This window comes from Ruditapes philippinarum, unplaced genomic scaffold (genome assembly GCF_026571515.1).
Source record: "Ruditapes philippinarum isolate M1 unplaced genomic scaffold, ASM2657151v2 ctg2496_1_1_1_1, whole genome shotgun sequence".
Taxonomy (NCBI): Eukaryota; Metazoa; Mollusca; class Bivalvia; order Venerida; family Veneridae; genus Ruditapes; species Ruditapes philippinarum.
In genome coordinates, this window is record NW_026851806.1 from 67,963 (window position 1) to 92,798 (window position 24,836).

General features: G+C 33.6%; 2 protein-coding genes across 2 annotated transcripts in view; both read right to left on the reverse strand.

The window, feature by feature from the left end:
- The window catches only part of LOC132740145 (uncharacterized), a 40,605-nt gene extending 38,214 nt beyond the window's left edge, over positions 1 to 2,391 (reverse strand). Inside the window, exon 1 of the mRNA XM_060727998.1 lies at positions 2,282 to 2,391. The gene's annotated coding sequence lies outside the window, so the exon portion shown is untranslated. The remainder of the gene's footprint in view (positions 1 to 2,281) is intronic.
- Positions 2,392 to 2,852: 461 nt separating this feature from the next.
- On the reverse strand, positions 2,853 to 23,008 carry LOC132740164 (hyalin-like). The gene is made up of 8 exons (XM_060728020.1): positions 22,871 to 23,008; positions 20,678 to 20,838; positions 20,044 to 20,170; positions 17,742 to 17,978; positions 17,216 to 17,346; positions 16,706 to 16,838; positions 13,855 to 14,085; positions 2,853 to 4,088 (listed from the first exon to the last, which is right to left on the reverse strand). Exons 1-8 carry the CDS (start codon positions 22,959 to 22,961, stop codon positions 3,925 to 3,927), a joined length of 1,275 nt encoding a protein of 424 aa, XP_060584003.1. The 5' UTR covers positions 22,962 to 23,008; the 3' UTR covers positions 2,853 to 3,924.
- Between the last annotated feature and the right edge of the window lie 1,828 nt (positions 23,009 to 24,836).

The window sequence follows — 24,836 nt, forward strand, 5'->3', positions numbered from 1 at the left end:
TGAGGGAAACCCTCAGATGGTCATATGTTAATATTTCTAGACACAAGTGGGCACATAAAAAACCCACTAATTTCCCTTAGCTAAATAGATAGCTTCATCACATGAACGAATTCATAGTCCCTGTTGTGATTCGAGCTAACCTACAAATTGAGTATATTATCTGAGCTCTGGGCTTTAAATAATTAAACTCTTACCACAGTCGTTTCACAAAAAAATCGACTGGAATGTGTTTTCTAATTCAAGACTGCATATCTACAAAGTGAAGTTAGTGGCGGGGCCAATTTTAACCCAAAGGGCATAACCAATGACAACTTTGTAGAGGCCAACAAGGCAATGTTACATGTCAATTATCTAAACTCTAAGCATTGTAGTTTCACAAAATATCTTAAATATGTTTTCACATACTTAACTATTTAACTGTTTAATCGCAATTTTTTTTTTGTAACAGAAGTCAGAGAAAAAACAATGGATTTCCCTCTCTTGTGCCTTTTCACTTTTGTTTCAGATGGAAACCTCAGATAAAATGAATCAATACCAGCTTATGCTGTCTAACGGCCCTCACAGCTAGCTATATATAAATTTAAGACAGTGAGAGTATCCGTTTGTTTAAGTGATTTTTCGCTGTTACCAAAAAATATAACAATTTCCTCTAAAACCATAAGAGGTATCGACAAGAATCTTTGTAAGTAGATAGATCTCATTGAGTAGAAGTGCAGTGCAAAAGAACTGTAGCTCTGTCTTTTCTTATTTTGGAGTTAATGCCTTTTGTTCCATTTTACGCTGTGATCTTTGTCCGGGACATAACTCTTAAACTATAAGAGATATAAACAAGAAACATTGTAAGTAGAAATATTTCATTGGGTACATATGTAATGTAAAATAACCGTAACTCTACCTTGCCTTATTTTGAAGTTATTGACCTTGACTCATTTTTACATGTGAACTTTGTTCGGGATATAACTCTTAAACTATAGGAAATATCAAGAAAAAGTACTTTCTATGTGTCCAAAACCTGTTCGGGGAGCATCACCCGGTTCAATCGGCTCTTTTTTTCCTTTTTTTTCTTTTTTAGTATTTGGAATGTATATGCCCATGTCCCCCTTGCCCCCTTTAAACCTCAGTAAAAAATCAACCGATATATAGCGGGTGTAAAAAAAATCTGAACTGTTATATATCAATTGAGTGTTTTCCTATATGAATCTACAAGTAAAAATGACTGTACAGTTATATATCAATACAGTTTTTAAATCCTAAATGGAAGTGTACCGACCTCATTTTAATACACACTGGCCATAGCTTTCGCAGAAGCGGTGGGTCCATTGCAGCGGCGGTGGAGTATTCGTCGCAGAAGCGGTGGATAAAATACGGCCGTTTGCATATGGTAAGCATATGACTGATTTTTTTAATGTTTCAATGTTTTACTTGAAACACTCAGTGAGACTGGAGCCCACATATGTACACTTTCAACCTATACACGCCAGTGGTGCAATTCATTGCCGTTTATGCAAACACTTTTGTACAGTTTGATGAGGGGACGCATTTTTGCCTAATTTTGCTTAAAACACATTCAAATGTGTGTAACACGACCCCATAATACAACGGCATCACATTGAATAAATGATACTTTCACAAATTAACAATAATTATTATTGCCTGTTTGTAAAATAAATGACAAAAATTTTTTCGTCGTAGACGTCGGTGGATTCGATTGCAACGCAGTGCGGTGGGCCCGATACCATTTTTGTCTATTTTAATAATTTAACTTGACGTAAGGCACTTTTCAATTGAGTACAGCCCTATTCTTACTTTGACATCTGAGAGACGTGTTTATTTGATGTTTAAAGCAATATTTATTATTATATATACGCTCGTACAAATATATGTCCGAGGCCCGCTTTTATTTTCCTTCCATTGAAAATTACTTCAGCCATAATTATCATAGAAAATTGCATGAGCTATGGCTAGTATGATATACGCCGACGAATAAAAAGCAAATTGAATAAATAGATTAATCAGATGATAAGCTGCACACTTATGTAAAACATTTGTTTCACGAAACTTTAATATCTACATTATATAATACAAAATTATGCCGATTTTAAAGCATAGATTACTTTAAAGTAATTATTCAGTATCAAATAAAAAAAATATCTTTTTTCCATTCTTGCCCATCACATTATTACGACAAACGTTTCATAAAGTTTGTTTTTCACTTCTTTTTATTTTTTACTAGTTACCCTTACAGTGAAATATCGACCCGTAAAGATCATTATTTCGTTACCTTTGACAACGACCTTGAATTGACAGGTGTCCTTGTTGCCATAACTATCAACGACCTCGGCTATAATAGTGCTCGTTACCGTGGTATAGGAAGAACAATTACAATGGAAAATTTTCCCCCGGGCAAAATTTTTTTCCCTTAAATTTAAATTTTATATTTAAGTTAAGGGTTTTAAATTGAAAATGATAGGGAAACCTTTTATTTTCCCAAGGTCATTTTGTATGATAATTGTTCTTTTTACCCAAATATTTTTCAATCATAATCAGAGAAATATCCCGGCCTTTAATTGGAAAATGTTTTTATAAATCGCAATTTTTCCGCCCCAAAAAAGAAAACACCACATCAACCGGTAAGTGTAGAACGTGAAAAGACGTTTATCTTACATTAGGGGATGGCGATGCTGGGACCAAAGATAAAATGACAATTGCATTATGAAAATCCCATCTCACACAGAACACATGGTTTATACGGTCGGCCATCAGTGTAAACCGTACATACAACCGAACCAACCGTGGTATTAACCGAGTCACACTCGGGTAGTTCGAGTGTTTCCGTGTAAGCCGTAAAAAAAGAAATGGTACGTATGTCACGTCCGTGTATGATCGTATATGCGACCGTACAAGACCGTCAGAGACCGTGTGAGACCGTATGAGACCGTAAATACAATCATATGTGAGCCCAACCGTGTCAAGGTCGTATATAAATCGTATGGAATTGTTCGAGACCGTCCCCAAGTCCTACATCCAACACCGGAATGTCACAATATCTTGGTATGATTCAAACGAGTGCACACACGATTTCATTCGATCGCCATACGACCAATACGGTTAAAGTACGAATCATACATGACAGAAACGGTTTAGTACGGGTATACACGGACTCACAACGCCTCGTACGGTCTAGCACAGCCTCTACGTACGCACGAACTGTTCAACGAAAACCACAACTACCTGCTCCCTCAACTGCTAGATCTACCCGGAGTTCTTGCTGCATCACACTAGAATGCATCCAAAGATGTAGATTCCGACGCACAGAGGAATACAAGAAGGGCCATCAAGGCCCGCCGACTACTCCAACCTGCCCACCCTGATGAGCTGTAGGAGCCACAGGCACTACCTCTGTCTCCTGTGAATTCAGACTCGGATGCTAGCTTGGTGGACGCTCCAGCAACCGCCGCACCCAAGGAAAAATACGTTTTACATTGCTTCATCTTTTATTAATTTGTTGATATAACTGATGTATATATAGATAATTCTTCATTGAAAATTCGAAAATTTATTTTAAAAGTCATCGAAATGGATCAATTTGTATCAAAACATACACGAAGGTTTGATACTTTGAGCATAACTGGTCCCTATGAAAGTCAATCGAGTAAACGTCGTGTTAAATCGAACAAGACCCTACTAGATCGTACTTTAAACCGTACAACAGTCGTATGTATTTGTATGCAAATTTTTGTTCAAACGTTGCTTTACCGAATATATCAGTGCTTTATCCGTACATGCTCTTGCAACATTCGAGTCTAACTCGTACCAACTAATCATCAGGCATGGCTGGAGCTCAATACTTGTACCAGTTAACCCGTGATAACAAGTATGCCGTTTGGGAATCGTGTACCCAACCGTGTTCTGTGTGAGACGGGCTTAAACGAATTTCTGAAGAACCTCAAAGTAATTGCCACTATCATCATGCGCTGATATACCACCAGTATTAAAGTAATCGACGATGGCATAATCACTCATGTATGATGTGTTCAACTGCACGACGTTCACGGGACAATTTTGTATCTTGGGTGGATCCGGCTTTGCTGAAAATAATAAATCAATAATGTTCTGGCATATGACAAACTTATTCATACTCTGAGATTACTCATTTTCATCACAAAAGAATAAAGGAAAATTTATCTTTAATAGTAACGTATTTTTATATTTTGTATTGATATCTTAAATTGTTCATTTCTTTCTTGTTTTCTTTTTTTTTTGTTGGATTTACCATCGTACCAACACAATTTATGTCATATCGCAACTTTCCCGCTTGAGGAAGACCTCATGTGCCTTTCTTACTGTACATTATTTTAGACACAAAAGGACACCTGAATAGAACCACCAACGCTCGTTTACCAGCTGGATAGCTTCTCACATGTGGAATCCAAATACGCTGGCGCGGCTCGAACCTGCAGCGGTGAGAGGCAAGTAGTTTGAAGTCAACGCCCCTAAATGATTGTTTGATACATGTATATACATCTTTTACATCATAATTAGCTGAATGTGAATGTCTAGAATGAAGTTGATGTTTTGTTCTGTTAATGGCAAAAGTAGAAAAGAGATATGCAATGTTGATAAGGTAAAGTACAAGTAGCTTGATATAAAATATCATTGAAATAATTATATAATCCAAAACATTTAACATAATGTGTGAATACATTTCTTGCTGCTCGATTACATATCAAAATAATTCGGGTATAGACCTTCTTACGAAGCGGTCCGTAGCTAAAAAAAATGGACCGGAAGTAGTATTTTTCGCGCATGCGCAATCTGCGTAGGGCAAAAAAGCGTTGCCCTACATAGACATGTAGTAGAAGTCCATAGATTATTCCGAGTAAGTTCAAGGTAAAAAATAGCAAATCATATATAATAGCTTTTTACACAAGCATGAAAGATACATTTATAGTTTTGTGGCCGGAAGACGGGGAAAAATGCGTACAAGTAATGTTACTTACAATCGATCATAAGCGTTCGATAAAACGTCCAAAATCGTTCTGTATGATACCGAACTGTGTTACCACAACTGTAAGGAAAATATGTTCTACACGAATGATTTTTGTTTTCCTTGCATTTCACAATTGTCCACTGATCTATTTTAGTTCACAATAAGCTATTTCATCAGCCCCATAACACATTGTTTAATGATTAGAACGACACCATCATTTTATTTATAATCTCCCGGAATTATACCCGAGCTAGAATTTTTAGCTCCTCGACGACAAGTATTATATTTGAATATTATAAATCCATTTCATTTAACGACTGATGCAAAGATAACTATTTAATTCAATTGCATTAAAAATCGAACAGAGAAACCGAAATTATCATTTTTTTTATCGACGATGCGTTAAAAAACATACCCTTTATTGCATATTAATTATTATTACCCTTCCAGATTTTTTCCGCCTTTTTGATTGGATATTGATCATCCGAAAGATATTGATATAACCGAGCCAGACGGGTAATATACACATTAAATTTCCCCGTTGGGTACCCAACGTTGTAAACAACATGCGCTGAGGTGATGCGCGTACGGTTCGATTTTACGCAGTGTAAATTCCGATTTACAAGCACTTTTTAACTGTCAAATGAAAAATATTTACCAAAGTAGAGTAATGATACAAGTTCCCATCAGTACTGAAAACAAATATGACCTTGTGAAAGCTTGATATTAATTACAAAAAAGTGCTTTCAATAGACTACTCCTTTTCTCTTGTTTACATTCGTTAGGTACGGGAAAAATACGTCATGTATTTATGTGACGTCATGTTGCGATGAAGAGGTACCCTAAAGGGAATCTTATTTCGACGTTTCATTTGAAACAGCAATGATTTTTTTTAAAAAATCGTCTAAACTCGGCAGGGGAAGGGTAATAAAATTATTATTTTGGTTTTGGAGTGATATATGTGGATATATTACCTGCCAAGATAAAATATCACCCTCGCCTAACGGCTCGGGTGATATAAAATCTTAGCAGGTAATATATCCACATATATCACTCCAAAACCAAAATAACATATACTGTGCCGCTATGATAATGTGAGATTGACGTTGCATTTTTTTGTGTACACAAAAGTTTACAATCTTTGTATGAATAGGTAAAATAGGGGAATTTGGAAGTGAATATGATTCAAAATCAGAAAAAGAATGTGAAAAGTCTCGATGGCAAAGTTGGTTTAGTCACTAGGATGCCATACAAATTAAATTGTATCATGAGTTCAAGCAACACAAGTTGTCAAACCTTTTTTTTTTCCTTTTTCTTTCCCTATTTTTATCTTTACATGAGATGTAAATTAATTGGAATATAAAGGCAGTTTTGTTATAATTTCGAATAATTTATATATACCGAAAATAATATTTTTTTTCTGTGTAGTGTGTAATATATATTAGTAGTACTTTTGCAGTGCATAAGTTTTTCGTGTCAACTTAACTATAGTTGAAACAATTTATGTGCATGTATGCATTCCGTATCAGGTTGCACCAACTTGCTAGATATAGCAACATTTAAAAACAAATGTGAAATGAGAAGTTAATAGAAAATAACACAGCACTAATAATCTTTACAAGAAAAAAAGAAATTCTTAATCGATTTTTAATTATACAAAAAAATTGGGACCGAACCTGGCTGTTTTACATTGATATGCAACTAATAATTTACCACACAACTTTACCTACTGCGTTACGCCGACAGTTGGTAAATTTGTCCATATTTTAATTATATGGCAAGCCTGCTTGACTTAAGATATTAAACACAATATGATAACTGTTTTACACCGTTAAAGTGGACTTGACCACGGCGTTACTAAATAATTATCCTAAACGCACAGTATATGGATACATTTTACTGCTACATACACATTAAGGTACGTCGATACTTCGTTACAAGAAAACATAAGCAATTTTGATGTTCAACAATGTAATCAATTATTCATTTAAACAGCATGCTACAGTTTATCAAATTAGTATAACGTCAAGTTAAACCGAATGAACACCAAAAAAACGGTTTCTTTACTTCGCGCGGTCATTGAACGATTTCTGTCCTTAATTAACCTGCATAGCTACAACGGTCCGTTATTAAGTTGACATCTGTTATCTCAATTATACGTGATTTAAAGCGTCGGTTAATATCATCTTTTAAAAATATGAACGAATTATGAACCGATACCAGAAATTATTCGACTGTCTTTTTAACGACATGATTGATCTTTTTATGGCCTGGTCATGCATCCCATAGTTACGCTTTCTTGTACCCATGGTTGAAAGAATGCTTTTTATGAAACACTCTTAAAAGCGTATAATTTATTTATGAATCTTTGAAATATATTCTTTAAACGGATATACGTTTTTATGTCCAGGGCAATTATATCAGCCAATGATTGTACAACATTCCGAATAATAACTAATATTGTTAATAATTATGTATTTTATACTCCAAATGTTGTTTTGTTATTTTTTAATACTTAAAAAATTTCGACAAATAGCTTATTACTAATACTAATAGATAACATATAAATTATGTTTTTGCATCATATATAAACAGAAAAACTGAAAGGCGACTTTTGTAAATTGACATTTAGTAAAATTACATTGCGAAATTGACCAGCTGTTGACCGCAATTATTTTACGAAGGCCGAGTGTGCAATCAGGCGTCGAAACAAATTTTAAACTTATACTTGTTATTAAAGGGAAGGAAGTAACGTGATAAATGTTACGGATATAGTTGTGTACAGTTATATCCCTTTTACTAGTTAATGATTTTATTCGAATATTAACTAATATGAATTGAAATGCATTTTAATTTACTTTGTAGAGATGTGTTATCACGTTATCATCTTATTAATACAACGTGGTAAAGATTTAACGCGTTTTGAAATAATATTGAAACAAACTTTACAGGTATGTTAATGTTTAAAAATTAATAATGACTCAGTGGTCAAGTGTATTGACACACGCCACCGATAAACTATTTCTGTCATACGAAACTTAATGGTCATATTTGTATGAACACAAAAGCGTCATAATTTTTAGACATCATTCAAAAACATGATCGTAATTACCAAACCATAGGACATTTGAAATAAACGTTTCCAATTTTGATTTACACGTGCATCAATTTAGAAAAAGGTCGATTTGCCAGTAGCTAATTATTTGTATGACCAATACAAGATATTGTATTTCTGTTTTAGCTCCTTAACAAATCTGAAAATTAATTCGTCAATGACAGACATATATTTTTATTCCCTCCAGAACATTTGTGCGTACAAGAGGAGGATTTTCTTGTATAATGAATATAATACATTAGTACGTACATAATTTTCCACAGTATCTTTTTTATGTTTATAAGTATTCAGTATTTTATATTAACAAATACTTTATATGGGGAATAGTAACTCGTATTGCATGCTGATTAACCGATACTTATAAAACGATATTCATCATAGCTTAAAATGATGAAAAAAGAGCTTGATTTGAATGTTTAAAACCAGCTATATTATATAGGGTTAACGCACGTTTTTCCGTGTTATAACGTCGGCAGAGTCCCGAGGAACGGTTGGTGCCCGAGCCCGGTAGGGCGAGGGCTCCAACAGTTCAGAGGGACTCTGCAGACTTTATAACGCGAAATAAACGTGCGTTGACGTTATTATAGCATAAAATTTTTAAAACAGATTCATGATGTATATTATATACAAAACACAAACATAAAATCCTTGTACTTGAACGGTATTTATCCAATTCTTCATGTTTTACGTATGCGTTTTATTTTTTCCGGGGCCAACAACTTGAGAACCGAACGAAATTTCGAATTTTAATTGATTTAACAAAGTTTAACTTTGGGGATATATTAAGTTAAGAAAAACATAACATTACTCTCCCCAAGACAAAACAGACGCCACAGAAATTCCTAGAGTGATTACATATTGGCGGTAGGAAAAAGATCAGTGACATCAGATTCAAATTCAGAATCGTTTTTTTTAAGCACGCAAGTTTAAAAAAAATCAGGCATAAAACATTATTCTCTCAAAGAAACATACATGACATTTATCAATATAAACGTCAATAAAACAACGTTTTCTTATATTCATTTTGTGCTTTCCATTTTTGTAAGTTAATCGAGGGATTAAACTGAATGACAGATTCTATTTGTTTACTTTGACAACTGTCCGTTTCTAAGAAAGGGCGACAACCAAGATAAGCGGCGATGTCTATAAGCCGTATTGCCGGCATAATTACTTGAATGCTGCTCGCCGTTATGCGACTGAGGCCCTCGAATTAATAATTCCAATATAACAAGACTCTGGCAAACAGGCCAAATCGTCATTTTTTGTTTGTTTACTGGGCCCTGTATGTATTGCGCATAGGTAAAACCGGGCTATAACAAGAGCGCGTGACTATGTTAACGCATGGTTTTGGCCCCGTTATAACATGGGCAAAAGAGGGAAAAATAGCCGATTTTATGCTATAATTATTATTATAAATGATGTATAAACTGTCACCTTTGATTCAAGTTACGAATAACCGAAATATTAATATTTCATTTACAAATTAATAAATATATAGTTAAGTCTTAGATTTAACATAAAGGAAACTGAAATTGTTTAAACATGACGTCTTTTCTAAAAATAGGAACGCATCGGCTCTGTGGAGAGTATATAACAACGCATTTAGATTATTTTGATCATTCCGACTTTAAAAGCTTAACGAGTAACATTGTAACTTTAGAATTTTAAAATATCAGTATGGATTTAGATGATTTCGGGGATAAGTATGCCTCACATTACTTGCTCGCAATTGACGAAATAGAAGAAGCGTTTGTAACAGTAAACTCATTCCTTTAAAATATTTGGGATGTATTGTTTAAATTAGTTAAGTAAGAGGTAAAAATATAAGAAAGGGGCCACATAAATAAAAAAAAACAAAAGACGATATATATGTCAAATTTTATTTCTATTTTATACAAAGTATTGTTCGGTTCAATAATAATCACTTGTTTTGTAACATCGCGTCTTTTTTACTTATCAGTTTCTTCATTTTAGACACTATTAAGCGTTCATTGCGCTTCCTTTGGTGGATATCGAATTGTTTAAAAATACTCTTTAATGTTTTGCCCTGATCGTTTTATGACGTAATACGCTCAGTATAGACCGCAAACGTTAGACGAAAACCTTTGTAGTTGTCCGTTATTCCGGTTAAGTATCTTTTCAAATCTAACGCCGTAGCTTTCCGGGCTATCCTCGCAAAAAATTTTCTAGCTAATAATTGTTCATTTTAGTAAGTTATCTGATTCCAGTCAATATCTGTTCTGGGTTTCTTACGCACAAGTGATTCTTTATCGGTGTGTCGTAAACGTTTTACCTCCGATTTGGCAATTTCTATCGCTTGCGCTACGGGACTCACCATAACTGATTACGGACTTTGCAAATTTTGGAAACTTTTTTTCCGTTCTTTTAGTTTTTCTTTCGCTTAAATTGTTTTTGCTTTTAGTTTTTTATTTTTGTCTAGGCAAATTTCCCGCTCCCAAATAATGAAAAGGGCCTTTTTATGATGGGGTTGTTACGTTACTCTTGCGCATCGGTCGAAGGGTTCCCACTATGGGCCCCCAACTTCTGAAGAAACGGGGGGGTGTTTTCCCAGTAAGCTGCAAAGGGGAGCGTAATTTTTTAATTTTCTGGGCTGATTGGAGAATTTTTTGGGCGGGCGTGGGGGTCTTTTTGGGTAATGATTTAAAGTAAAATAAAAACTGTACAAAATTTTGGGGGTTAAACTTCTTTCTTAAATTTTGGCATTTTTTCGAAATTTTTGCACCCAGGATTTTCTTTCTTTGGAAAATGAGTAATCTTGATCTAGGTAACTGTTTAATCTATTTTTAAATTGTTCTGTATGAGACTGTCTTAAAGGCTTCTAAAATCTTCTGTCCTATATATCGTGATGTACACGTTCTTTGTTAAGCTCTTCTTTTACACGCTTACCAGGAGGCCCTATAAATAAAGATAGTCTTTTAACACCACCCTCTACACGATATTTATCATTCACCTCATCATTATTATTATTATCATCATCATCATCATCATCATCATCATCAAAATTATTATCATTATCATCATTAATATCATTCATAGCCGTGACGGTCGAGTTACCTTCACCAAAATACGCTTCTTCGTCCGGTAAATTTCTTTTTTTAGCAGCCGGGCTTTCTTTCTCGAATACATTTTCGCGCAAACGGTTCTGTTCCGGGGTACACGATTTTAAATCTACCACCAAATAGCCGTGCGGTCTAGACGTTGCGTTTTGGAAGCGTTTTATAAAAATGGCATTGGAGGAGGGATAAATTCTTCTCGCCAACGTCGCCACTTGCTGTCTATCTATAGGATTATTAAATAATACGAGATACTGCGTATTAAATGAGATATCTCTGCAGGCCTTTCCTTGCGGGAATAAATTTTGCGTCAAGTATACGATAGATATGTTTCTGTGATGACTGCCCTTGGTGAAGAGATCCGCAATTCTCTGGTCGCATTTAGCTTCCGTCATCACATCGTCAAAGACCAATAAATTCCTTTTGTCGGGGTTAATATATTGGGCATCGTTTAAGTAGTCCGAATACCGTGTACAAATTCGATACGGGATATTGTTCGCTGGAGTGTGTCGTACAAAGGCTGAAAATGCGTCACAGTTTACCAATCAGCATACAATAGAGGTTTCATGGATACAGGTCTGCACCCGAATTAGTCATTCTTTGATCGTATATGAATGGAAAAACATCTTGGTAAGCCTATTTAGCCATTTTGATACGTAACACAACTATGGTTTCTCAAATGGTGATGCTTATCAGGACTAGCCTTATTAATGATATGGCCGCCGTGCAATAAAGGGTATTTTCTTAACGCATCGTCTATAAAAAAAAATAATTTAGGTTTATATGTTCACTTTTTAAAGCAGTTGGATTTAAATAGTTATTTTTGCATCAATCGTTGAATAAAATGGATTTATTATAATATTTACCTATCACACTTGTCGTCGAGGAGCTGACCCGGGTATAATTCCGGGAGATTATAAATAAAATAATGGTGTCATTCTATTTATAAAACGATGCGTCATGGGGCTGATGGTAAACTTAAAATAGATCAGTGGCTTATGGGAATAAACATCGGTGAATACATAAAATATTTAGAAGAAAAATCATTCGTGTATAACATATCTTCCTTACAGTGGCGGTAACGTAGTTGGGTGTCAAACGAAATGTTTTTGGACGTTCTATCGAACACTTATGATCGATTTTAAGTAGAATCACTCGTTCTTATTTTATCCCCGTCTCCCTGACCTCAAGCTCTAAGTTCCAGCTCCGTAGGAGATATGATTTCATTCGTCAAAGATGGCTGCCGCCGCCAACTATGGCCATCGGGAGTGACTCATATGCGAGATGGTGGGCTTATATTCGCAGTGTTTGGGGGTAAAGGGACGCACATACTACTATAATTGTTGTAAACAAATGTCGAAATATATATTATAAAATAAAGAAGCCAATTTAATTGTTGTTGAAATTGTTGTGATAAAACTAAAGAAACATCCAAAATAAAGCTTAGAATAAGTCGGAACACGTGATAATTAATACATTTTTAGTTAAAAGCTAAGCTAATATTATCCTTTATCCGACTTGACTGTGATGCCAAGTAGAAACTTTTTAACACACATAGATATATTTAAATAATGTTGCAAACTCTTGAAAGGGTAAGATGACTCATGAAATTACACACATTTTATCCAGTTTCTCGTAAAACATTAAAATGCACGTCACGTACGTACACTGTTTAATTGTCACTTCACAAAATTAATAATATTGATGGTATCAACTTAAAAAGTAACTTAAATTACGATAATTTCATGATTCTATGTGATTAACTATGTCATGGTACTAAAACATCCCGGTTGAATGATACTGAAAACTATAGCTGGCATATAACAATTAAGCGGTCACTCGATCACGTGTCAATCCGTTTGACACTTACCGCCTTGACAATCCACTTTTAAAGGAATTCCGATTGTGTAATATTATGTAATAAATAAGTAATTAAATTGACTGTATCTTTAACATCCTGTTGCTTCAATTTAAATTACTGATGAAAATGAAAAAGTCATTGTATGATACCTTGAACAGGACTTTTGGTCATTGAATTATTAGTCCCACTAGCTTTGTTTATCTGTTATAAATATCAATTCACGTTTGAAGTACTTACCGTTTTAATTCCTCACAGAAATTCTGTTTTCTAGGTGACATAATCACGTCTTATAAAGCCTTCAAATACGCTAAATGTAGTCTATCGTTATTGCGCTTTTGCCCTACGCAGAATGCGCATGTGCGAAATGCAACATCGGTTGATATAGAAAAATCGTTTTTTATAAAGGTCTATAGAAAGTAATTCAAAATAAAGCAAACAAATTTAATATTTAAACATTGATTAGTATTTAAAGGCACATTATGTCTCAGAAACGAATAAAATTTACTTCTTTAGAAAGGGCAAATATGAATGCTATTATGTTTAAAGAATGGTTTTAGAACTTGTAAGGTGCTTGTAACCTGAAGAAAGTAATGCTAGATATGAAATAATAATTAGTAAACAAAGAAGAATTTTAACTTCCATACAAAATACTAAATCACTGTAACTGTCAGCTACAGAAGAAAGATATCTTTCAGATAATTGGCAAAGGAGTAACTTTGGGAAAATATATAAAAAAAAGAATAAGGAACTTTTGAAAAATAGAAATAAATATCACTGTGACATAATGGCCCTTTAAAGGAAGAAATGTTTGTACCCTTGTCTACAATGATTTCAAATCTGCAATATGCTTCATTCCCGTCAAAATCCTTCACAACGTACACTACAGTGTGCCTTCCCACAGGGTATGATGTCCCATTCTCCATATTGACAAATGTCTGTGCAATCCCTACATTATCTACAAACATTGCATCTTTCCACGTGACCACATCTCCTTCTAAGACATAGATATCGCTAGGACAAAACAAGATTCTCGGCGTGATAATATCTAAAAAAGAAATATAAAAGAACAGAAAGCAACAACAACACAATGTTAGTAGATGTTAAATCAAAACAGTATTTACTGATTATATATTAAACCCATTTTGGCATTTTGATTTCTACTACAAAGTTATGAAATATTCAAGCATATATGTTTTATACATCAATTCTGTAATTGTAGAATAGTTATCAGTATTGTTTGAACCCATATCAACAAACATATACAGCCATACTAAATACTTCTTATCATTATTTACATATATACATTTTTTCTCTATTGTATTACATGTTTATCTATTTGTAAAAGTAACATCATTTAAAATTTTTATTTATTTAATCAAATTTGTCTTAGTTCTGTCGTTATAAAGGGAGTTAAGTCTAAACGTGTTTGATAGTTGATTTATTCTTTTGACAACACAAATGTAATTATCTTGATGATAATAATAACAATAATAATCGGACACAAATTTGTACATAATTGTTTCTCTGCCTATGGTATAAATACATTAAATGAGATGCCGGGCCAATATCTTTAGTAGCTAATACCTTACAAAGGCACCGATATTCTGCAGCAAAATCATTACAACCCGCAGTAAATACAAAACGTTGAAAATTATAAACAAATCCGATTAAAGTATGGCCATCTAAAAGGGCGCTTTAAGGATTTGAAAACTGACCATGTATGTCAGTAATATGCCTTAAAAAGTGTTCGGTAGTTTTTTTTGTGCGCACCGTAATGCGCTTCAAAGAAAGATAATCACGGATAATTACTCTTCAAAAACGAAGGTAGTTGAATAGCTTGAATAGCCCTCGGATAACTGTTTTAATTTCGGCTACAAACAAATAATGAGTAATTGATACAGAATGAATATTTCTAAATGCTCAGGAGTAGATCGTTTCAAAAGAATAAGAGGGTCGCTTAGATAACATGAGATAAAGGATTTCTCCTAGCTTTCGTACGACAACATTGATGATGATTCCGCGCGCGTTACCCTACACACTTGTGGTAGTGACGAAAGTGCGTCGCCACTAGTCTTGATTACTGGCAGACAAGTGGGCAAAGAAGTTTAAAATGATATATTTTTAAAATGTTAAATAAAAAACAAAAATAATATCTAAGAAAGGTCCCAATTTATTTATTTAATTTCTGAATACTAGCTTACTGTTATCGTCTGTTAGCCGAGCGAAAAAAAATAATATGGCTTTATATAAATTGTTTCAAAAATATATTCAGCAACATTTACTTTATTTAACATCAAAAGAAATAAAAATATTTAAACATATTTTTGTTGTATATATATAACAATGCATTTAGTATAACACTGATATTACTTAAGAAAGCGTGGTTATTTTGACAGTTGACATATGCGTAACATTGGAAACTGACCGTTTACAAACAAAACTAACGCGTCAACATATATTTTATTTCTATTTTTGAATTCACCATACAATTTTTTATTGTATATCAAAAATGTAGAAAAATCGATGAAAGAATTTTCCGATATCTTTAATGATAGAATTCATGTTTATTTTTCTCATTTTTTGTTTTGTTAGGAATCATGAAAAACCCATTTTTAAAGAAATGTGTTCAGATTATCGTTTGTTTCACACAGAACCCTTAGATAAAGTAAGTTTTGTATAAAACCATGATTATTGTGTGTGTATACATTGTTCTATAACACAGTTTGGTTATTTGGACAGTTTTGATATATTCGGTTATATGGAAACTGCCATTTTGCAAGAAATCTAACACGTCAAAATATATTTTTCTTTTTATTTTTGAATTTGTCATTGAATTTTTCACAACATACAAAAAATTCGTAAATCATATGTACCCCGCCCCCTTTTTAGGCCTCAAATAGTGAAAAAATGTCCTATTTGGGCCCCAAACACATGCTTTCGTTTGAGAAATGTTGGTCAAAAAATTGAGCATTTTTTCGCCAAGAAAATATTGGACTTGTGAGAGGCTAAAAATGACCCCAGGTCGATCATAATATAACGTGTAACCAACGCTGAAAAGCCTTTGACTCTATATCAATCCCTTGAGAAGTTGCAGCACTTTGAAATAAATTTTGATGTAAAAAATCGAGGCAAAATAGTGATTTTTGGGAATTTTGAGATGTCCCCTCGTTGCCATGGTAACAGGAAATTTAAGACTGAGCATGTCGTCACAAAGGCAATGGTCCAGTCAACATTTGTGCCAAGTTTGAATAGTATTGAAGGATTTTTCATAGTTTCATAGCAGTTTGAACTTGTAAGAGGAGCCTTTTCAGTAAAAATGGCCATTTCTCACAATATGCTCATGGGGGAAAGGGTTAAGCTATCTTATACATGTTCTATTTTTTATATCACAAGTTGGCTATTTTGACAGTTTTGACATATACGGTTGCTATGGAAACTGCCATTTTACAAGAAATCCAACAAGTCAACATTTATTTTTCTTCTTATTTTTGAATTCGCCATTTATTTTTACTTATCTTGCAAAAAATTTAGAAAATTGTATGTCAGGATTAAATTTTCACAAAATTTTAGAAAATGTCTTTAAACGACATCTGTAAGCAAATTTTGAACATAATTTACTGTGTGGGTTACGAGTTACGAAGACACTTAGATAATTGTTGACCTACCTCGTACAGTTACCGTAAAATTACAACTCACAACCTGCCCATAGTCATCTTCAGCCATTGCAGAAACATTAAAGGTAACTTTATGAGCGTCCGAACATTTACAATGTTCTATCGTCTGAGGTTGATACGTCACCTGAGATGCAGATGAAAAACATGTAAAGTCTACGTCTGTGCAAGATAAAACAAATGGCAGAGCAGTTATAATTTCTGTCATCGCTTGACAATCTAAATAGGTTATTCTTTAAATTGACAAAATATTCCAATAATATCAAGTCTTAAATTCATAATAATGAATCCTGTACTATTTTTTAAAAGGAAGGCGCCATATTTGTGCATCATATAGATAAAAAAAATATTTGTTTTTCCATTTTTCTTCTAAATTATAGAATATGTTCCAACAATTAGGATGTTATATTTCTTTGTAATTAAAAAGTTATTTCTTTTTACATTAACTATTATAGTTAACGCTGCAGGGTATAATAATATTCAAATTAAGAATCACTACGCTACAAGTAACTTGTTGTTGTCAAAGTCATAAGCATCTAGTCCTACTGCTCTTTGTTTGACGACGGCGACATTAGTGTAAACTGACGTGTTCAAACGTACGGCCTCAGCTGGGCAATTGTTCATCTTCGGCAGGCCTGAAAAGATCATAGCTTTGTATGAAACATTGCTCAAGATACATATTTTTTTCTTTTGTAACGTGAAACCGCGTGATTATATGATTGGTAAAAAACTTGGTTTCATTTACCGATAAATATCCTGATTTTTACCCCTATATCATTCTATGTATGTGATTCTTACTAGAGTGATACGGTTCTACACTTTATCTGATTTTAGAATAATGAAATATTTAAAAAGTAATGGAAGAAAATATGAAATGGATGAAAATAAAATTTTACCGTCTGTTGTATTGGTTATTCTATAAAATGATATGTGATTTAGCAGAGTGATAATCATAGAGGTAATCATACTGATTCTGCAATTTTTCATTTCCATTGTCATTTATTCCAAGTTTAGTAAACTAATTTTTTACCTCTCTCCACGTAGATGCTGAATTCACATGACGCAGTGTTGCCGTCAAAGTCCCAAACTTGGTAAGTCATATGATGAGCTCCAAAAGTGAATTTATAAACTGACAGGTCTATATCTGGTCTAGAAATTTTTCCAATACCAACGTTATCTTCAAATGAAGGTTCATTCCACCGAACTGTGGTTTTTTCTGTGACATAGATATCCTTTGAACAGTTATGAACTCGCGGCGGGTATGGATCTAAAATATGATGCTAACGATTATTATTTTTTTAAGCTTGTACCGCTATTTCGGGATTTCACAATACATGTATATAATTACATGCAATCCCGTTAATTATTTTTCTGTTAGAATGTTTCAGTTTGGATAAAGGGACAAATAATTCTATAAAAAATCTATTGTTTAGAAAAATGGCGTAGGTTAAGAGAAGAAGGGGGAAACATAATTATGCCTCCGCCATATAATGGCAGGGGCATATAGTGTTACCCTGTTCCGTCAAATCCGTCATTCAATCCTTCAATCATCATCAGTTTCCGTTCATTATCTTAATAACCGTTGCACATTTTGAACTCAAATTTGACATATAGATATGTCATTAGAAAATACAGGTCATGTTTGTAATTGGTCATGGTTCAATGATTTTTTGCAGAGTTATGCCCCTTTTACTTTGAAAATAATAAGAAATTTTCAGTTTCCATTCATTTTCTCCACTACGGTACAACACATTCAACTCAAACTTGACATATGGATATGTCATGATAAAATACAGGTCAAGTTCAAATTTGGTCATGGTTCCATGATTTTTGGCAGAGTTATGGTCCTTTTACTTTAAAAATTATATGAAGTTTTCAGTTTCCGTTCATTTACTCCCCAATGGTACAACACATGCAACTCAAACTTGACATATGGATACGTCAAAGGAATGAGCAGGTCAAGTTCAAATTTGGTCATGGTTCAATGATTTTTGGGAGAGTTATGCCCCTTTCACTTTGAAAATAATATGAAATTTTCAGTTTCCATTCATTATCTCCCCAATGGTACAACACATTCAACTCAAACTTGACATATGGATATGTCATGATAAAATTCAGGCCAAGTTCGAATTTGGTCATGGTTCAATGATTTTTTGGCAGAGTAATGCCCCTTTCACTTTGAAAATGATATGAAATTTACAGTTTCTGTTCATTATCAACCCAACAGACTTACAGTGTTACATATTCAACTCAAAATTGACAAATGGATATGTCAAAGGAATGTGCAGGTCAAGTTGGAATTTGGTCATGGTTCAATGATTTTTTGGCAGAGTTATGTCCCTTTCACTTTGAAAATAATAAAGATACATCTTAGGAATAAGCAGTTTAAGTTTGAATTTGGTCGTGGTTCAATGATTTTGAACTGAATGTTGGGAAAATTTTGAACTTTCAGTTTCAGCACTCATACTTTTGTGGAAATGTATATAGCCATTATTTTGGCTACAAATATGCAATATGCTATTTTCAAAAGGTTAAGACTAATTTCAGTGCCTTGAACATGGTATAAAAATGGTTTGTGTTAACATTGAAAAGTTTTAAGGGCTTTGAACTTAGAATGAAAAAAATAATTTGTACAAACAAATTTGGAACTAAATATTATAACATTTAAAATTTTGGCTGCATGCGGGGGCATCCGTGGCATGATGACACATTTCTAGTCCGCTATGTATTCGTAGTTGAAATTTTGCATAATGACTCGAACCCAAGTAAGCTTAATGAAAATTAAGGAAAAATAAGGTATTGTTTTAAATGATTTTCCCTTTGTATAATAGTATAATTGATTTCCAGGGAAAACAAAAATGTAAAAAATTGTATGTTACTATAAACCTCATTGAGTTTCATGATTAACATGTTAATCTTTTCCTAGTCCTTTAATTAAGAATTACTGTATATTACTTAGTTAATGGACATTAAATGAAGCAGGTAACAATCTTAGTTTAAGGTCTGCCAACACTACCCCGGTGAACAAGCTGGAATGGTGGCATAAGACTGGTCTCTTTTCTACGTTCGCTTTATTGTTAGGTCGGGGAAAGTTATTCTAGACTATGATTACTTTAGTCTGATTTTACGCAAACGTTATTGCAAATAAGTCCGTGACAATGGAACTAACTATACACTATGGTTACAAGGGAGAAGTAACTCAAAATTATGGTTGCACACTCTTCACTATGTGATTTCCCCTTCATTCTTCTGATAAAGGGAAGTAACCGCTGCGATGAGTTTGATTGTGGCACTAACTCATCGTTATCGTCCTTTAGATTCATAACACTGACCTTTAACAGTAATATTGAAAGAGCAGGATGCTATGCCGCCTAGGTCATTCTCGGTATAAGCTAGGACATAGATTGGCTTAGGGTCATAACACTGACAATGGTACACTTTCTTTGGTTGATACTTCACCTGAAAAGGTTTAATACAATATTTATGTCACCATATGACGTAGCAAAACGCCCATCTCTGTTAAATTATGTATATATACTAGTATATACAGAAAATGCATTATCATTATATATATACACACATTTTAACGAGTCGTAGAAAGAGTTTAAACGTGAGCCTATAGTGACAGTAAATCGGAACAAAAGAATGCTATACATACAACATATAGACTAAAATACTTTTAAATGTGTCAATTTTTATTGAATGGTGTTGTTGTTGTTTTGTTATAGTAATTTTCAGGGTTGTTGTTTTTTTTATTGGTTTTTTTGCTATAAATAGACATTAAATGGAAGGATTATCTATCATTAGATATATTTTGAATATAAATGAATTAAGTATTTACGAATAAATATATTACAAAAAGCTTATTCGTAAAATTTAATTTCTTTGAAAAAGTTTCCTATCATCAAACATTTCATGATATTTGCTGTGCCACTATTACCATATACTATAATATGAAAAATCTACCTTCAGTTTATTTCCGTCGGAATCATACGCATTTATTGTAGTTATACTTTTTGTCAGAATTGCAGATTCGCTGGCGACTGCGACATTAACACTCAAAACATTTGTCGGACAGTTACTGATTGTTGGTAAATCCGGTTTGTCTGTCATCGATAAACTGTCATCTAAAGACAACAATTTACAATCGTGAAAGTATAATGCATAATTTCATGATTTAGTTATTTATCTATGTTGTTAGCAGACATTAGCACACGACAATAAAAAAGGATACTAGGTACTTTTTTCTTGATATTACTTTTATCTCTGATAAATTACTATTTTTTCTGATAATTTCTCATCGAGTGACTGAATCATAACAACTGCTCATCGTCAGACTCTGATACATCCTTTTTCCCTACGAGACACACTTTTTCTCATCACCTGACACATTACTATTTCCCATCATTTGATTCATTACAATGTCTCATCACCCGACACATTACTATTTCTCATCATTTGATTCATTACAATGTCTCATCACCCGATACATTACTATTTCTCACCATTTGATATTGTACAGTGTATCATTACCTAACACATTACTATTTTTCATCATTTGATGTATGACGACTATTCATGAATATTTCTCATCACCTGGCACATTACTATATTTCATCATTTGATTCAGTACAATGTCTCATCATTGACTCATAACTATTTCTCATCATTTGATTAACGACTATTTCTTATCACCAGACACTGACACATTACGTTTTCTTAACATTTGATTAATGACTATTTCTCAGCAGCTGATAAATTACTTTTTCGTATCACTTGATACCTTGCTTTTCGTCATAACCTATAAAGGATATTTGTTTTGCATGTAAGATTGAAATTTATATCATTGAGTGCAACAATTTCACGAGTGTTGTAGGCAAAAGTGGAAAAAAGAATAGCTGGTGTATACGAATGAAATTTATTGCAATCTGATATGTAAAACAAAATTATAATTCTTTTTATTTCATGCTTCTAAAGTATTATTTTTACTGATTTTGCCGCGTAACGTCGTGCATTTTCCTTTATGACGTCATCACATCATGTCGTCATATCATCAATTTTAGAATATAGTTCTGTTCAATTTCTGTACTTTTTTAACATGGTTTATGGTGACATCGACTTTCTTTTCCTTAAGAAGCAAAATTTACGTATGACGACATTCATTTTTGCATGTTATTCCATTTAATTATGATATTCTTTTCATCTGCTTTCAGATATAGTCCGGCTACAGTGAAAAGAATATTTTATAAATTTCACAAGTAGTTTATCAGAATTTATTACATGCTTTTCGGAGGTTTATAGAAATATATTAGTGATATTAAACTGAAAAGTTCACTGTTTTAAAGAGTGAAATGATCAATTTGATAATTTCACTGTTTTGAATTTAAGCCCCTTACATTGTTTCAGTGCAATAACAGCGTGCACAGTAATGGGAACAAACTTAATGACGTGACGTCGTAAATGACGTCACGTTGTATTGTTATTTGGCGCGCTTTTCATTCGGTATTAGGTTAAGTGTCTTTTTAAAACGTTTCTTTGCATATAATAAAAGAAAATTCGTTATGTTTAGTGTAAGATCGAAATATATTTCACCTTGTGAACACCAAAATTTCAAACTTCACTCGTGGCTGCGTCACTCAAGAAATATACCTCTTACACTGAACTAAACAAATATCCTCTTAATAATCATCTGATATATTACAGTAAAATACTGGATTGCATGAAAGAAAACACATTATCATTTCTCATGACTTGACACATTACTTTTTCTCACCTCTTAGTTTATGACTATTTCTCATCAACTGATAAATTTCTTTTGTAATCACTTAACATCTTACTTTTTCTTATAACCTTACACATCATTTTTCATCACTTGGCACAATACGTTTTCTCTACACCTGAATCCTAACTATTTCTCATCACCTGATAAATAACTTGATCCATTACTTTTTATCGTTACATGATGATTCATTACCTTTTCCGATCAAGTGAGATATTACTATTTTCCTCATTGATTCATTACTATTTATGATTATCTGAAACATTACTATTTCTTATCACCTGATACATTACAAGTTGTACTCTGAATATAAATAACTATTTCTCATCTTCTGGTACATTACTATTTTTCAGTGATACATTTATATTAGTAAAACTTACCTGGACAAGATGGACAGCAATGCCCTGGCAGTGTTTCCGGTTCACCGTACAGACATCGTGGAATAGCGCATGATATTGTATAGCATACCATTTCAGCGTTTGCATTACATGTACAGTTCTGAAATGTATATATGTACCTATTGAAAATACTGAAAATGTATCATCATTTTGAATTTGATTTAATTTTAAAAAAGACATGCGATGAAAATTTTCACAAGAGAGTAAAATTGAATATAAGCATAAGGAGAAATATTTTTAGAGAGTAGTATTAATATATAGGGTTAACGCACGTTTTTTTTTTTTTTTTTTTTTTAGTGTTATAACGACTGCAGAGTCCTGAGGAACTGTTGGCTCCAACAGTTCCGAGGGACTCTGCAGACTTTATAACACGAAATAAACGTGCGTTGACGCTATTATAGCATACTTTTTATAAAAAAGATTCATGATGTATAATTAATACAAAACACATACGTTAAATCCTTGTGCTTGGACGGTATTTATCCAATTCTACATGTTTTACGTTTGCGTTTTATTTTTCGGGGCCAACTTCTTTTCAAATTCAAATGCTCTGAACCGTTCGAAAATTTGAATTATAATTGATTTAAAAAGCTTATCATTGGAGATTTTTTAACTCAAGAAAAAAACAACATTAAATTACTATTCCCACGACAAAACATGACTTTCAGAAATTCTTAGAATGATTTCAGATTGACGGTAGAAACAAAAGATCAGTGACATCAGAATCATTTTTTTTTCAAACTCATAAGTTTATAAAAGAATATCAGGCACTAAACATTATTCTCTCAAAGAAATATAAATAGCATTTATCAATATCAACATCAATAAAACAACATTTTCTCATATTCATTTTGTGTTATCTAGTTTTGTAATACTGCCCTCACACATACCTCGCGACCTTACTGCGTCCTTACTGCGACCTTGCTACGACCCAGGACGCAGCACAGTCGCCATGGACGCAGCAGGGACGCAGCGAGGTCGTATCGAGGAACCCAAGGACGCACAAGGTCGCAGACCGTCGGCGACTATTTTGAACATGCACAAAACAGTCGCAGAAACTCTGCGTTCTTGCTGAGTCCTAGTTAGGTCGCAAGAACGTAGTAGGGTCGTCGTACAGTCGCAGGACAGTCGCCGGACAAACGCAATAGTCGTCGTAGAGTCGCCGTAAGGACGCAGAGAACATAGCACAGTCGCAGCTGGGTCGCCGATGATCGCCGTGGGGTCGCCTTGGGGTCGCAATACAGTCGCAGTGGAAACGCCATGGACGTAGAAGGGTCGTATTGAGGACATAGAGAAAACGTACTGAACACAAGACTGCAGAGCCCCGGACCTTCTGCGAGAGAAATTTTCTGCGAGAGAAATTTTGAAATTTGAAAGAAAACCAACGATTTTCGAAAGAAAAATGCTATTTTACTAGTTTTCAGGTCGCAGTAAGGTCGTGGTTTATGTGTGAGGGCAGCATAAGTTAATTTGATGGTTAAACTGAATGACATTTATTTGTTTACATTGACAACTGTCCGTTTCTTAGAAAGGGCGACAACCACGATTAGCGACGATGTTTATACGCCGTATTTCCGTCATAGTTACTTGAATGCTGCTCGCCGTTATGGTCTCAACCCGATATGTAATTACACCGAACCCATTGTAGTCTAGAAAGTAGTTCTTTAAAATTTATAAAAATGGCCCAATTTAATTCATCTCTTGTTAGATTGGTCATAATTAAAGTGTATTTATTGCATGTGTGTAGTTTTTGTGTGTTATAATATGATGACTTTAAAAGTTGGGGTTTTTTGTGTATTCTCCAGGAACTCATTTGTTGGTGGAAGGATTAAAGATGTACTACCCACCAGCTGGAGTTTTTAAAGTGGTGAATTAAAACACTGTTACAAAAAAATGAAGATTTCTAAAAAAGTAGATGGCTAACCTATTATATTTTGGGCCTCATTGG